At 45.6% G+C, this 15750-nt stretch overlaps 2 protein-coding genes across 7 annotated transcripts in view; both read left to right on the plus strand.

Moving 5' to 3' along the window:
* ERMAP (erythroblast membrane-associated protein (Scianna blood group)) overlaps window positions 1-15750 on the plus strand; it is a 37759-nt gene that overhangs the window by 18487 nt on the left and 3522 nt on the right. For all 5 annotated transcript variants that reach the window (XM_014539558.1, XM_014539557.1, XM_014539559.1 and 2 more), the window contains one exon: window positions 13612-13622. The gene's annotated coding sequence lies outside the window, so the exon portion shown is untranslated. The remainder of the gene's footprint in view (window positions 1-13611; window positions 13623-15750) is intronic.
* On the plus strand, window positions 1901-8050 carry ZNF691 (zinc finger protein 691). Of its 2 annotated transcripts, XM_005866076.2 has the most exons (3): window positions 1901-1962; window positions 4960-5073; window positions 6601-8050. In XM_005866076.2, the coding sequence occupies exon 3, from the start codon at window positions 6610-6612 to the stop codon at window positions 7462-7464; it is 855 nt and encodes a 284-aa protein (XP_005866138.1). In that variant the 5' UTR covers window positions 1901-1962; window positions 4960-5073; window positions 6601-6609; the 3' UTR covers window positions 7465-8050. The 2 variants fall into 2 exon arrangements, with proteins under 2 accessions (XP_005866138.1, XP_005866140.1); XM_005866078.2 differs by lacking the exon at window positions 4960-5073.

Genomic DNA, 15750 nt, shown 5'->3' on the forward strand with positions numbered 1-15750 from the left:
ATATATATATATATAGAGAGAGAGAGAGAGAGAGGAGGAAAAATTATAAGAAATTGGCTCATGTGATTATGGAGGATGGCAAGTCCCAAGAAAGAATTTTACTAGGGAAAGAGTCAGCTTTTTTGGTTCTATTTATGCCTTCAACTGATTGGCGAGGCCCACCATGTTAGGGAGAGCAATCTACTTTACTCAAGATAATAATTTAAATGTTAATTTAATCCAAAAATACCCTTACAGAAACATCCAGAATAATATTTGACCAAATATTGGGGCATTCTGCAGTCCAATTAAGTTGACACACAAAATTAATCACCAAGTAAAATTTTTCTTTCTTTTAACAAAATCCTCATTACATAATGTTTATTATTATTATTGATGAGAGAGAGAGAGAGAGAGAGAGAGAGAGAGAAACATCAATGTGTGAGAGAAACATCCATACCAATGCCTCCAGTATGCATACTGACTGGTGATTAAACTCAAACCTGGGTATGTGCCCTGACTAGGAATTGAACTCGCCACCTTTTGTTGTATGGAACGACGCTTCAACCAACTGAGCCACACCAGCCAGGGCCCAAGTAGAAATTTTTATTTGCTTTTGTACAGTTCTTAAATAAAAGTTTGGTATTCATTGTTGTTATTTTCATTGTGAATGAAAAGTTGTAGGAAAAGTCTTTGGGCTGATAAAAGAAAAACACATTATGGGATTGGTTTCCAAATAGCCTTGAATCCACTCAAGCAAGCTTTAACCACAGTTAAAAATAAAGCTACAGTTCTATTTCTGATAGAGATATTAGCTATTAATTTTCAGATGGGTACTCAGTTCTACCCAACAAAAACTGGAGTCTGTCTTCTTAGCATTTTATTTAAATCAATTTATAAACAAATAGTATATTTATAGTGGGGTATTGATATTTCACTCATCCATATTCAGTTTCAAATCCACTTTCCTGTGTATCCCAATCGTAAAACGAACATTGTCCACACTGGATGCACCCAAGAGAATTTACCACCAGGAAAGAGACCTGACATTTGTGGGGGCAGAAGCTTGCTATAGCCTTCCGACAATTCTGCCAGGGATTTTACAGGGGAGGAAAATGCTGCTCCAAATGGCTAGGTGCTAGAACTGGGATTATAGATCTGGTTTACTTAGCTCTGAAGTCAATACTCTTTGCACTGAAATAGCGTGCAGATATGAGAAACCTGTAGAATTTTAGCCTACTTATTCAATTAGACTTTTAAAAAAGTGAAACCTGGAAAAAAAAATCCCAATCCTGGATATACATTAGGGGGCTTGTTCCGTCAGGATTGATGAACAGTCAGGACCAAGAAAAGTCACCAACTACATAGGACGCAGAAAAATCCCTGTGCAGGGGTGTTAGGAGACCTGGAGGTCTTAGGACAGGGAAGGTTTAGCTTCTCTGATAAGTGGATTGGACTGGTTGATCTCTGAACTTCCTCCAGTTCCACAATCCTTTGACTTTAAATTATGAACCTCTATGAACTTCGACTGAGGCTCAGGACTCTAGACTTAGGGGAATGTCTTCAGGACCAGTAAGAGTCACCAACTCATGGAGGTCATGTAGGTTAGCTCTACATAGCCTACAACCCGCAGGCTAGTGGCCCTACATGGGGCTTTTAACGCTGAAACCACAGAAGGAAATCTGACGACCTTAGGAGGAAACCCAGCGTCCAGGCTGGGTTCCAAACTTGGCACATTTCTTCTCTGAGGCTTCGATCTTCTTCAGGACTACAACTCCCAGCAATCCAGCACCGAGTTCACAGCTGATTGGCGGGCCCGCTCGGGTTTCTTGCGTTATGGCAGCAAGTAGAGCCAATGGAAAAGAAAGGCAATTCTCAGGAGCCAATCCTGGGAAGGCAGGGTGGGTCCTTTCTGGGTTCCGGCTCCGGCTCCTCCCCGGCTCAGCGAGGCAGCGCTGTCCCTGACCGAGCGGCGGGAGCGAGGTGGGTTCGGGTTGGGCCCGCGGACACGGGGGGAGATAGACATGTTTTCGCGGGGACGCTGAGCATGGCTCCTTCCATCTCTCCGGGAAGCCGGAGGTTGTGGCTTTGCTCCCCGGACCCAGTGGGGGCAAATAGGGCCCTGTGATCCCGACCCCGGTCCTCCCCGGCCCGCGCGCCAGCCTGCTGGCTCCAGCCCTGACCCTCGGGCCCTTCTCCTGTTGGCCTTTGAGGACTCCAGCCCCCCTGCCACTGACCATACCTTTGGGCTCAGCCCCACCTATCCCACCCCTCCGGCCCCAAGCCCTGCAGCAACTCCGAACCCAGCCCCTGTCCTCCAGAGCGCTCGTACCCTCGGACTCCGCCGTGGGCTTCTCCCCGACCCACAACGCACAACCCACTCTTGGGCCGCGGTCCCCTGACACCTCCGATTGCAGCGTGTGCGCCCTGTCTCCTGACCATCTTCTCTGACCCTCCGACTCCTTTGATCCTCCTCTGTCTCCGACCCGTTTTCCAGCCGCCCTGTGCAGTTCCTCTTCTCTGGTCTTTCCGAGCTCCTCTACCCCTTCTTCCCCCAGTTCTCCACTTGAAGACTCCTTTGATCCTCCTCTGTCTCCGACCCTGTGCAGTTCCCTCTTCTCTGGTCTTTCCAAGCTCCTCTACCCCTTCTTCCCCCAGTTCTCCACTTGACCCAAAAGAACCCAAACTTTGGCCCTTCATCCCAACTTCCAGCTTGGTCTCTTCCCTCTAGTCCTGGCCTTTGAACTTGAGCATCTGACCAGCCCCATCTTCTTGGCTCTTACTGTTCAGACCTGGCTCCTCCTCCACTGCCAGAGTCCCTTCCACCTTTGGTCCTCCTTGTACCTCTGAGTCTCCCGGAAGACAACCAGGACGGGGCCCTTTCTCACCCAAATCTCTGAAATGTGATAGGAAAGTGCCTGTGTACTTTACCTGCCACTGTCTTTTCAGTAGATGGTGGATTCCCCTCTGTGAGTCCCAGTCATGCCCATCCTGCAAGCCCTAGCTGGAACTCCACCTTTTTCATGAAGCTGCTCATCCCTGACCTCTTCAGGGAAGCATGCTCCTGTCTTTTGAAATCCTGTGGCATTGTTTTTTCCTCTCTCTTTCCGCCCTCCTTTCTCCCCCCTTCCCTCCTTCTCTCCTCCCTTTCCCCCTTTCTCCTTCTTTCTTCCCTCTCTCCCTCTCTCTCTCTCCCTTCAGCACTCGTGTGGCACTGGCTTTGGAATGATGGGCATCGGTCCTAGTTCTGCCATTCTCTGAGCCTCAGTTTCCTCATCTCTAAAATAAGTTGTGAGAATGAAAGGGGACGATTCATATGTCGTGATTAGTCCATGGCCTCGCACTGGGAATGAGCTTAAAAATTGTTAACTATTATTATTGTTGGTTCCTGTAAAATGTGCCAGGTGCTGTACGAGGCACTGAGGAGTGGATACAAAGGCGACTAAGGCACAGTCCCCGTCCCCCTGGAACTTAACCTTCTACTGTACAAGAGTTTCTGGAGTTCATGGCCCATTTCACTGCACTGAACCATAAACTGTTTGAGGGTAGTAACCACAATCCTAAATCCTTTTGCTCTTATTTTGACCCAGCATTCAGACCTGGGTAGAATCAGCTTGGTAAAGTATACTAGTAAGTTCTCAGCGTAGCAGGTTTCAAAGTGAGTAGAGGCTGTGTAGCTTATGGCATGGAGCCCTTGGTGAGGTAGGCAGGGGTGGGGAGTGACTTAAGGACATATTCAACCACATTTAACAACATTTGAGCACTGGGCCTTGTGTTGGGAAGAGATTACCAAAATGATCCAGTCCTACCCTCAAGTTACTTATAAACTTCTAGTGGACACAGACATGTAAATGGTTACACTGTAATTACAAATCACTGTAAAAGCAAGTACAAGATTCTGTGGGGGCATAAAGGAGGAAATGGGCAGGAAGGAAGAGATTGCTGAGAGACAGTGGGCGAGAATGGACACCAGCATGCCATGGGTTCTGGAGGCAGGCCTCGCCTTCATTTACTCAACTCACTCAACAAATATTTATTAAGGATCTACTCTATCTGACCGCCAGTACTCTAGGAGTTGAAGTTACATTAGTGAATAAAAAATAGAGACCCTGGCCCTCATGGGACTTATGTTTTAGCAGGGGGTAGGGAGGCAGATCATATAGAAAAGACATATAAATAAATGCAATGTTAGATTGTGAGAAGTACTGTTGGGCACGGGGACTGGAAGTGTGGGAGGGGGGGGTGTGATTTTTAAAAGGATGGTCAGGAAACAGTGAATAAGTATCAAGGAGTAAACTTTCTGATGTTTAGCTGCATATTTGAAAGTGAAGCAAGCCTATCTTTCACATTGCTTAGCTAGGTTCTTCAAGAAACACTTTCTAACAGAGATTGGTAAACTAAGCTGGCCTCCTTTTGCTTATAGATAAAGTTTTATTCAGACACGGCCACATTGGTTTATGTATTGTCTATGGCTGCTTTTATAATACAACAGCAGAGTTGCAACAGAGATTCTGTGGCCCCAAATATTTACTACATATTTATTCTCTGGCCCTTTACAGAAAAAGTTTTCTGATCCTACTTAAAGATTTGAGGCTCTGTCCATATTTTATAATTTAGATTATATACAGTCTTGTACCATTTTTTAAAATCCTCACTCAAGGATATGCTTTTGTGATATTGGAGAAAGAGGAAGGGAAAAGGAGGGAGGGAGGGTAAGAGGGGGAGAGAGAGAAACATTGGTGTGTCAGAGAAACATTGATCAGTCGCCTCCTGTATGAGCTCTGACTGGGGATGCAACCCATAACCTGGGTATGTGCTCTGACTGGAAATCGTACCCGAACCCGTCACCTTTTGGTGTATGGGACAACGCTTCAACTGAGCCACCTAACTGGGCGTTCTTGTACCATTTTGCAATTAAAAAATGTTTTTTTCCTAACAAGATCACTGAAGGGATCTTTTCCATTCTTGTATTCTCCACAGGTCTAGGAAACCGTGCCTTCAACAACTGTAACAGTAGCTGTCGTTTGCTGAATGACCAGTACATACCACCCACTACACTGAGCATGCCTTGGCATCTTCTCTAACGCAGTGTAGGTAGGTCATCACAATTTTAGCGATGTGGGAGCTGAGGCTCAGAGTGGTTGAATAGTTTGCAGAATATTAAAGAGAATATGTGTCATCACTGGGATCCAACCCAAAATGTAGTCAGTGTCCCTTCTGTTACTTTATGTTGCTGTTTTCCAGAAATACTTGCTGACCTGAAGGAAGTATCAGTCTTTCATTTTATCATCAGGGCCTCTCATAGTGTGTGCTTCCCTCCCTCATCCCTTTGTTCATGTCTCTACTGCATCTTTAGCAGCCCGCTCTGCCTTTTGAAATGTTATTTCTCCAAGGCCCAGAGGAAACACCACACTCTCCTCGTATAAGAAGTACTTTTTCTTCCCGTCATTCTCTGTTCTTGGCTGTAGGACCTCGAAAGAACGTATGCAGCTTAGCAAGCATTTACTGATGTTTGCATAAGTAGGCCCTGTGCTAGACACTGTGTGTGTGTGTAGCTATGTGTGAGGGGAGTGTGGTGTGTGTGTGTGTGTGTGTGTGTGTGTGGTTTGTGTGTCCGTGTGTATAGCTTTGTGTGTGTGAGTGTGATTGTCTTGTCTCTTGTCTTTGTGTGTATGTAGCATGTGAGTGTATGGCTGTGTATATGTGTGTGAGATTGCATGTGGTATAAGAGTATAGCTGTATGTGTGTGAGTACGTAGCCAGTTATGTGACTATATGTGTGGGAGGACTGTGAATGGTGTATATGATACGCATGTGTGTGGCTATATGTGCTGTGAGAGTGTGGTGTATGTGTGACTGTGGTATGTATGTGTGGTGTGAGGTGGCTGAAGTGTGTCTGGAATGTGAGTATGGCTGTGCATATGGTGTGAGCATGTGTGTGTGCATGTGCTTCTGTATGGTGTTTGAGAGTGGAAGTGTGTACTGACCAATGAGAACAGACACGGCCCAGACCCTGCAGTAGGTCTCAGAGGTCTCAGATGTTAACTCGTTACTTGCTGGATTGTAGTGAGGTCCGAGGAAGGGAAGGGAAGGGTACAGAACACCTAAGAGGATTCAGAGCTGGGCCTTGTAAACAACCAGGAGAGCCTCAAGAATGAGAGGTTCTGTTATGTTCATTTTGAAAGCAGGCACATAGATGGATACTTTTAAGGAAGGTTAAAAAAAAGATATAAACACGAGTTTCAGTTAACTTACAGTTAGGCAGAAGAACTGAACTTATTCTAAAATGGAAGTCCTTCCACTTGCACATAAATTATAGTGTGGACTGTATCGTTTAGTGGTATGAAGAAAAATGATATTATTCAATTGCACAAATATGATCTGCGGTGGTGGACAAAGTGGTTCATTTTCATTCTGGTTTGGTAGCTTTAAATATCTGGAAGTTTGTTCACTTGCAAGTTAGTAAGTAAAGGCATTCTATGCAAGTTTTCCCATTAATTGAGGTTACTTCTGATGGCTGGTTCCATGGGGAAGGTGTATCCCTCTTCAAACAGAACAAGATTCCCTGTGGTCTGGCCTGACCCAAGGAATAAAGGTGTTGGCCATTTGTGTTCATTCTCAGGTTTCAGAGATGGGCAGTGAGAAGGAGCAGAATCCAGAACAGCACCTGCCTGAGGAAGGGGAGCGGGGTAAGCCTTGGAGAGCGGATGACCCAGAGGGTTTTCGGATCCCAGATGGGGAGAAAGAGCATGGGCAAGAGAGCCTGTCAGAGAGACCACAAGGGTTCCATCCCCCAAAGCCCTGGCAGAAAGCCACTGTCCCCACTGGAGAGCCAGGGGACCCCATTGTCCATTCAAGACTTGAGGCCGATGAGAAGCCCTTTATATGTGCCCAGTGTGGCAAAACCTTCAATAACACCTCCAACCTGAGGACACACCAGCGGATCCACACGGGCGAGAAGCCTTACAAATGCTCTGAATGTGGCAAGAGCTTCTCGAGAAGCTCCAACCGCATCCGGCACGAGCGGATCCACCTGGAGGAGAAGCACTACAAATGTCCCAAGTGTCAGGAGAGCTTTCGGCGGCGCTCGGATCTCACCACACACCAGCAAGATCACCTGGGCAAGCGGCCGTACCGCTGTGACATCTGTGGCAAGAGCTTCAGCCAGAGTGCCACGCTGGCCGTGCATCACCGGACCCACCTCGAGCCGGCACCCTACATCTGCTGTGAGTGTGGGAAGAGCTTCAGCAACAGCTCCAGCTTTGGGGTGCACCACCGCACCCACACAGGCGAGAGGCCTTACGAGTGCACCGAATGTGGGCGGACCTTCAGCGATATCTCCAACTTTGGAGCACACCAGAGGACTCACAGAGGGGAGAAGCCCTACCGGTGCACTCTGTGTGGGAAACACTTCTCTCGGAGCTCAAATCTCATCCGCCACCAGAAAACGCACATGGGAGAGCAGGCTGGGAAAGATTCCGGCTGAAGGAGTGAGGGAGAGACCTCAACGTAGTGTAGGAAGATCTTTAGGATCTGCTGCTGCCCCTTGACCTCAGGCCCTTCACCCCACTTTGGAGAATGGTTTCCTGTTGCCTCTGAAGCCAGGATCTCCAGCAAGTCCTGAGAAGGGACTCTGAGTAAAAACCTTTGCCCCTTTCCAAGCCGATATTTTGCCTTGGAAAGTCAGAGGATCTGGTCTTGGCTTCATCTCCTTGGGGTGAAAGAGAAATAGGGTAGGTTTAGTAAATGCTCACGTTATTAGGGCAGCTGTCCCTGGCCTTTGAGGAAATACCTGTGAGATGGGCACCACCTTGTGTATGAACTGCTGAGGGCCCATTGTAGTGGTCTGCTAGTTCCGTCTACTGTGTTCCAGCTGGGCTGGGAGGAGCCATCTTCCCAGTGGACGGAGCCTCCTTGGCCTGGAGAGGCGGTCCTGCCTTAGAAATGGAGGGGAAGCCCTCAGGGAGCCATGATCTAGGGACCTTCACACTCCCCATGTGTGTGACTTGTTATCCCTCTCCCAACCTGCATCTGTTCCCTGAGTGACCAGCAGTAAAACCTTTCAATGAAAAGGACCTGTGTACTTATTTGGGGGCATCAAAGAAGTGGGGAGCTGGTCTCTCTGCAGCTACTCTGAAAGAGAGTTGAATTTCAAGAAAGACAAGATGGGTGGTTGCTCAGAAAAGCAAAGGGAAGCAGGCTAAGTCTCTGGGCCTTTGGGGAGAAAGGAGAAAGGAAAGGAATTAAAATTAATTGAGCATTCACTATATGCCATAGATTCTACCAGTCACATTTCTTTTCTTTAAAAGAAATATATTTTATTGAATTCAGAGAGGGAGAGAGAGAGAGAAACATCAGTGGTGAGAGAATCATTGATCAGCTGTTTCCTGCACACCCCTCACTGGGGATCGAGCCCACAACCCAGGTATGTGCCCTTGACTAGAATCGAACTTGGGAACCTTTCGTCCACAGGCTGATGCTCCATCCACCAGCGGTTCTCAACCTGTGGGTCGCGACCATCGGAAAACACATAGCATATCAGATATTTACATTACGATTCATAACAGTAGCAAAATTACAGTTATGAAGTAGCAACGAAAATAATTTTATGGTTGGGGGTCACCACAACATGAGGAACTGTATTGAAGGGTTGCGGCATTAGGAAGGTTGAGAACCACTTGGTTTAGTGACTAAACCAAACTGTCTAGGGCTACCAGTCACGTTTCCATTTTTTTAAAAAAAATACATATTTTTGTTGATTTCAGAGAGTGAAGGAGAGGAAGAGGGAGATAGAAACATCAATGATGAGAGAGAATCATCGATCGGCCGCCTCCTGCATGCCCCCCACCAGGGATTGAGCCTGCAACCCAGGCATGTGCCCTTGACCAGAATCGAACTCTTCAGTCCTCAGGCTGACGCTCTATCCACTAAGCCAAACCAGCCAGGACTCCCATTTCCATTCTTTATTTCATTTAGTTGTTACAGCAACCCTCAAGGGAATAAAATGAGACAGAAGTGAGGAAAGGGAAGTCACTTGCTGTGAAGTCACACAGCAGGTATGTGGTAGAACCAGAGTTCAAGCTTGGGCCTCCCTTGGTTATAAGATGATGTTCTTTTCACTATATTCACTTTGTTGGCTTTGAAGAAGGAGCCTCTTAGGGGGCTGGCCTGGGTCCAAGGGCTTGCCTGGAGGTGGGAGCTAGTATGGCCTCTTGACGGGACCCTGGACAATTTGCTCTGTAGGAAGTTAGTGCCACCTTTTCAACTTTAGACCATTTAAAAAATATCTATCTTTTTATTGATTTCAGAGAGGAAGGGAGAGATAGGACCATCAGTGATGAGTGAGAATCATTGATCGGCTGCCTCCTGCACGCCCCACACTGGGGATCGAACCCACAGCCCAGGCATATACCCTGACTGGGAATCAAACCATGATCTCCTGGTTCATAGGTCAACACTCAACCCCTGAGCCACACCGGGCAGGCTCAACTTTAGAGGGCTTGCCTGGTGGGAGCTAGTATGGCCTCTTGATGGGACCCTGGGCAATTTGCTCTGTAGGAAGTTAGTGCCACCTTTTCAACTTTAGACCATTTAAAAATTATGTATCTTTTCATTGATTTCAGAGATGAAGGGAGAGATAGGACCATCAGTGATGAGTGAGAATCATTGATCAGCTGCCTCCTGCACGCCCCACACTGGGGATCGAACCCACAGCCCGGGCATATTTCTTGACTGAGAATCAAACCATGACCTCCTGGTTCATAGGTCGACACTCAACCCCTGAGCCACACCGGGCAGGCTCAACTTTAGACTCTTTATTGAGCACTTATTTGTGCCTAGGAAAAATGACAGTGGCAGGGAGTAGGGGTTGAAGGGTGGGATAAGATGAACCTATAATGAGAGTCTGCCCTTAGGAGCAATAATTTAGTGCCCAAATCTGGGACAACTTAGCAGGAATCATTCCCGCTTCCTGCCCCGGTTTAGGCCTGGTTCCATACTGCAGATTTCAGTGCTTTCTATATATAAGTTTAGTGTTCGCCAGATTTCCTCCAAGAAATACAAAAGACCCCTCTCTACTTCTTGCCAGTCTGGGGTCCTGCTTCTCTGGAGTGAAGGGTCCTCTTCATAGGTAGACAGTTGACAGGATGAGACTGTGGCATCAGGCTTGGCACTGACACTGCCCATAACCTGACGTATCACATGGGACCTTGCCACCCACCCAGGAAGGGATGTGCCCAGGAGCTTTCCACTCTTCATCCCACTGAATTCTCACAACAACCCTGTGAAGTGAGACTTATGCACATTTGACAATGGCAGAAACAGGCTGACAGAAAATGACTTAGCCAAGATTACATGACAAGTAAATGGCAGGGTCAGGAACTGAACCTACTTCTGCCCAAATCCAAAACCTGTATTTTTTCCAACTATGGAAGACTTCCCAAATGATTCCCTGACGTTTGTATGGCACTTTACAGTTTACAAAGCACTTTTATTTCACATACATTTCCCTGCTTCTTGAAAATCTCCATATTTTAAGCACAGAGTCAAACAAACTGACATGTATGAATGCTCACACACCTTAATAATAAAGGTCGCCATCTATCAAGCATCTGCTGAGCAGCAGTTATTGAACATCTCTTACCTTTGATCTCTGTAACTATCCTCCAAGGTAGCAGTATCCACATTTTCAAGGTAAGAAAATTCTGAGAGGTTAAATGACCCGACCGAATGCCTGAGCTGGGATTCAAATCAGGTACGTCTGATCCCAAGGCCAAGCTCTTCTTTATACCCATGACCAAGCCAGGTCTGCCTGTCTCCTCTCAGTCTGGGGAGCTTGGTATCATTATCCTTGCAACCTTAGTGACACATACTGTGACTTTTTGGGAGTCTTTGCTGCTAGTAAGACCCAGGACCAATGTACAAAGCATCTGCTTTGATCATGGGACATAATTTGCTGACCAATCTCATTTGCCCTTTTTTGACCAAGTTCATGGGCTGGGGTTTCCGTGTTAGCAGGGGCTAGATGGGGCTCTCCTAACCCATGAGAGCTCTGTAGCTTTGGCCCAGAGCCTTGCCAATTTCATGGAAGGGAAAGTTCAAACTCTCCACACGATTTCTGCAGGTTCCTGTGATTTATGCTTTATGGTCTCCTTGTCAAAGGTTCCTGTGGTCTGTACAAGCCTTCACTGTTTTGTCCCCATTAGCCCTATCCCAGAGTTAAGCACCTTCGTGGACTTCCCTGAGAAATTCTGCCATTTTAGGTATTTAGAATCCCTTTGAGACATTGGGAGTCTTGGGGAGGGGTTTCCATCATGGCATGTCACTAGCTTCCTCTCCTCTTTCCTCCCATTGCTGCTCTTAGTCTCTTTTTCCCAGATTCCCTGGAAACTCCAGGTTGTTTTACTCTATTATAGAAAGCCGTGTGGCTTTCCTCAGCCTCTGAAGCCAATTTGCATACACAAACATACTAAGGAGCTCAACGGAAGAGGCCTCACCATTTACCAGCTTGTTCCACCCCATAAAGCATTTGCAAAAATAAATATCTTCAGAGATTTGCAAAGCATGTAAACATTAAAGGTTTAAGACAGTAGTCTAAGCTCAAGTGATTTTCTCCCCTTTCTCCTAATAACCCCCCTAAAACAAAAGAATGGCAGGGAAGAAGGGTGGCAGGTGCAAAGACACCAACAAATTTCTGGAAGTAGATGATATACAAGGATGGCTTAACAGACTGTAGGAAGCCATGGCCCAGAAGTGGGCAATGGAAGAGAGAGCCAGTCTTTCTGGCAAAATTCCAGAGAGGCTCTGACTTTATAATTAGCAAGTACTTAGGACAGATAAAAAATGGACCTAAAAACTAGGGAGTTTGTAGGTCTGTCTATGCAGAAGCTTGCACCCGTCACCCCCCTCTTATCTCCAGAATGGAGGGTGACTGGCACTTACCTCCAGACAAACAACACACACACAACACATGTGCATGAGTGCACACACATGCACATGTAGCAAGAACCCAGAAGGGTCATTCTATAGAAATCCAATAAATCTCTAGGAAAAATCTAGTGTGTTTTTGTGTGGTGTTAGCATACCAGAATAAAACTTTTGTCATTCTGACATTTACAAACCCTCCCCCAACAATCATCCACCCTATAGTCAAGCCTGCCATAAAACTATACTCATTCTTCCTATTTAAGAGGGTGACTGTATCAGGGAAACAGATACAGCAACAGAGGAAACATACAGCAAAAGAGAAAACCAACTCAGTTACTAAAATTAATCAAGTTTGTCTGTTATTTCATGAACAGGCAACCAGGAGCACCAGAATTATGAAGATAGCTAGAAGCATGAAAGAGGGAGGGAAAAAGGGAGGGAGGAAGGGAAAAAGGGAGGGAGAGAGAGAGAGAGAGAGAGAGAGAGAGAGAGAGAGAGTAGATAAACAGAATAAGTGACTCTAGAAAACAAAGTAATGGCACAGTGGAATCTTTAAAATTTCTAATTATATTCTCAGAAAGATCTGAAAAGATACTACCTCCATAAAGCAAGAAAGGTTGCTAGTGGAAAGGAATAATTGGAAAATAAGAAATAGCTTTTGGAAATTAAACACGGTAGCTAAAATAAGATATTCAAGAGACCACTTGGAAGATAAAATCAAGAAAAGCCCCTAAAATGTAAGCAAAAACACACAGATGTGAAAAGAAGAAATAAAGGACATAGAAAATCAATCCAGAGGGTTCTTATGGTGAAGACTGCTGGTAATCCTCTCACCCATTTTTTTTTTTTTTTGGTGGGGGGCATTTAACTAACCAACATTCCCCAGTCTCCTTTGCAGTTGGGCATAATCATGTGATTCAATTTCTTGCCAATGGAAAATGAGCAGAATTGTATATGACACTTCTGGACCTAGACCTCCGGAGAACTGGTATGCCTTCACCTCATTTTCTTTCCGCCTTTCACCAGCTGTAATCTGCAGGAACACAGCTTTGCTGGTTGTAGACTAGACAATGTCCTACTGTAGACTCACCAGATAAAACACAAGAGACCCAGTTAAATTTGAATTTCAGATGAACAGTGAATCATTTTAAGTATGTCAGATGTTGCACCCTAGTGGATGCAGAGCAACAGGATAAAAGGAACTGGGTTCTTGAATCTAGCACGTGACTACCTTACCCTACTCACCTGGACTCTCACCTCACAGCTGCCAGTGAGAGAGAAATACACTTCTTTTTTGTTTTGTTTTGTTTGTGAAATACACTTCTTTCTGTCCTCCACGCCACTGCTTTCTTGGGTCTCCTTTTTTACAGCACCCTAACCGTTCACCCTAACTAATACTTGGGGTTGGCTTCTCTCATAATAAGACTGGTGCATTTTACTGTGTATGGTGTCTTACTGTTGCCATTGGTTATTTCCCCTCATTTTTAACATACCCCAAATTGGGATGTGTTCAATAGTTAGTGCTGTTTTAGATAAAACGAAATATCACATTACGAGAAAGAGACGAGGCTGTGATCTCAACAAGATGGCAGAATAGGAAGTCCCAGCCTTCACTGTCCAACAGAGACACTGTCTTGACACCAATATATGGGCCAAAATACCTTTATGAGAACTCCACAAATCCACAAGCCAGCACCGCTCAGCTCAGGTTGTTCTTGGGTTGGTGGCAGGGGTTTGGGGATGGGAGGAGAAGAGTGGGTGGAACATATACCCAACGTTCTGGCTTTTCAGAAGGTGGCTTGAGAGATTGGTTTCTGTCTTACCTGATTTGGGACTGATGGAGAGCCACAATACTCTGATGCCACTGAGCACAACATGCCCCCCCCCCTGCCTTTTTTTAAAACCAGGTTAGAGTAGGGTGAAGAAATATCTAGTAAGGGAGGAAATAAAAGTATTGCATTTAAACACCTCTTTTGAAGAACTTGGCACTGAAGATTTAAGTAAAGATTTAAATAAAATGGTGGCTGGATGCAAAAGTATTTACCAGATTTAGCGAATAACAATATAGGAGACCCAGTTACATTGAATTTCAGGTACACAGTGAATGATTTTTAGTATAAGTATGTCTAATGAAATATTGTGGGCATACTCTAAACAAAAAATTATTTGTGCATATATTCAGGGCATGCTTATTCTATAAAATAATTTTTTGTTGTTCTAAAATGCAAATTTAACTGTGAGTCCTGTATTTTATCTGGGAAACTGAGATGTGGGTTCAAGATACTTTCTTATTTGAGAAATATTGAGCATATTTAACAGATAAAAATATCTGGAGAAGTTAAAAATGCAAGTGAAAGAAGGGAGATTGACTTATCAAAGAATGACTTCTCCCCTGCACTGAAACAGAGAGAAAGGAGAGGATGGTGCTGGTGCAAGCATGTGTAGATCTGGTTTAGGAAAAATGCTGGAGCCTTCCTTTCAAGGCTTCCAATCTCTCTATATAAAAGCCTAAGCAACCAGCTGACCAGCTGACTGGCCAGTAGCTATGACATGCACTGACCACCAGGGAGCAGACACTCAATTCAAGAGCTGCCGAGTGACAGCAACTTTGCAGAGTGCCCTCTTGCACTCCGGGACCCCTCAGTGTATGTAGGACTGCCAGTTTTGGCCCGATCCCTGCAGGCCAGGCCAAGGGACTCCACCTGCCGGAGGGACCCCGCTCACTCCGCAGACACCCTTCAAGCCCCGGTGCTGCCCCAGGTGTGGCCTGCTGGAGGGACTGTGGGAGGTTGGCTCCAGGGCATGTCTGGCTTGTCTCATCCAGTCCCACCCTGCTGATCACCTTCTAATTAATTTACTTTCAATGTGTGTGAATCCATGCACTGGGCCTCTAGTTTTCTTTATAAAGCAGCAAGTCAATCATGAGAGCAAAAGGGGATTAGGATGAGAATGAATAGGAAGAACAAGAGAATATGAACCCAAGAGTGAGCAAAGCTGATTTAGAAAATAAGTTAAGATGCTGGTGATATTGGACAAAGTGGGGGGTCCTTTTCCCCAATGAATTTCCTGAGACTTGCATGGGAGAATGAGTGATTTTTATTTGTGTGGAATTCTATCCCTGGGTTTCCAAGGTCCCATTTCTCTTACTAGTAGTCCAGTCACAGAAGAAATGTAGCTGAGGTTTCAGTACAGCTAGAAGCAAAGCCAGTCTCAAGAGCTTTCTTTCCATATTGGGCCTGGGTTGCAGTCCATTAGTCTACTGTGTATGTGTGTATGTGGGGGTATCCACATGGCTGTGGGCCATGTAGGCAAATGCAGGCGAGCACACCCCAAGCAACAATAGTTCCAAGGGTCCCGAAAGCACAAGAGCAACAAGAGGGTGAGTTTCTTTATTCAGGGGGTTAAATATCCCAAATTTCCATGCACTTGCAGTGGCCACACCCATTCTGGCCAACCATCTCTGTCCCCAGGTGTGATTCATAGAAAGCACCTTTGCTAGTCCCCACAACTTTACTGGGCCTGTGTCCACCTTCCCTTTGTTGGACCCCCGGGGAGTGTAAAGTTGTAGTTTCCTGGTGAAGCTGCTTAAGTTACATGCCTATATCTGGCCATCCCTTTGCTCCTTTCCTGTTATTAATAATTAAGCTAAATTACAATGGTATCATTGGCAGTGTTGAAGGCACAGTTAATGTTGGTGATCATGAAGAATGGTACCAAACTACCTAAAGCATGGTTTTGCCCAGCGACATTCAAGTACTCAAGGCAGGTATTAAGCTGCCTGGTAGATTATTTATTTATTTATTTAAATAAATCTTTATTGTTCAGATTATTACAGATGTTCCTCTTT

The sequence above is a fragment of the Myotis brandtii genome, unplaced genomic scaffold, assembly GCF_000412655.1.
Source record: "Myotis brandtii unplaced genomic scaffold, ASM41265v1 scaffold220, whole genome shotgun sequence".
In the NCBI taxonomy this organism is placed as follows: Eukaryota; Metazoa; Chordata; class Mammalia; order Chiroptera; family Vespertilionidae; genus Myotis; species Myotis brandtii.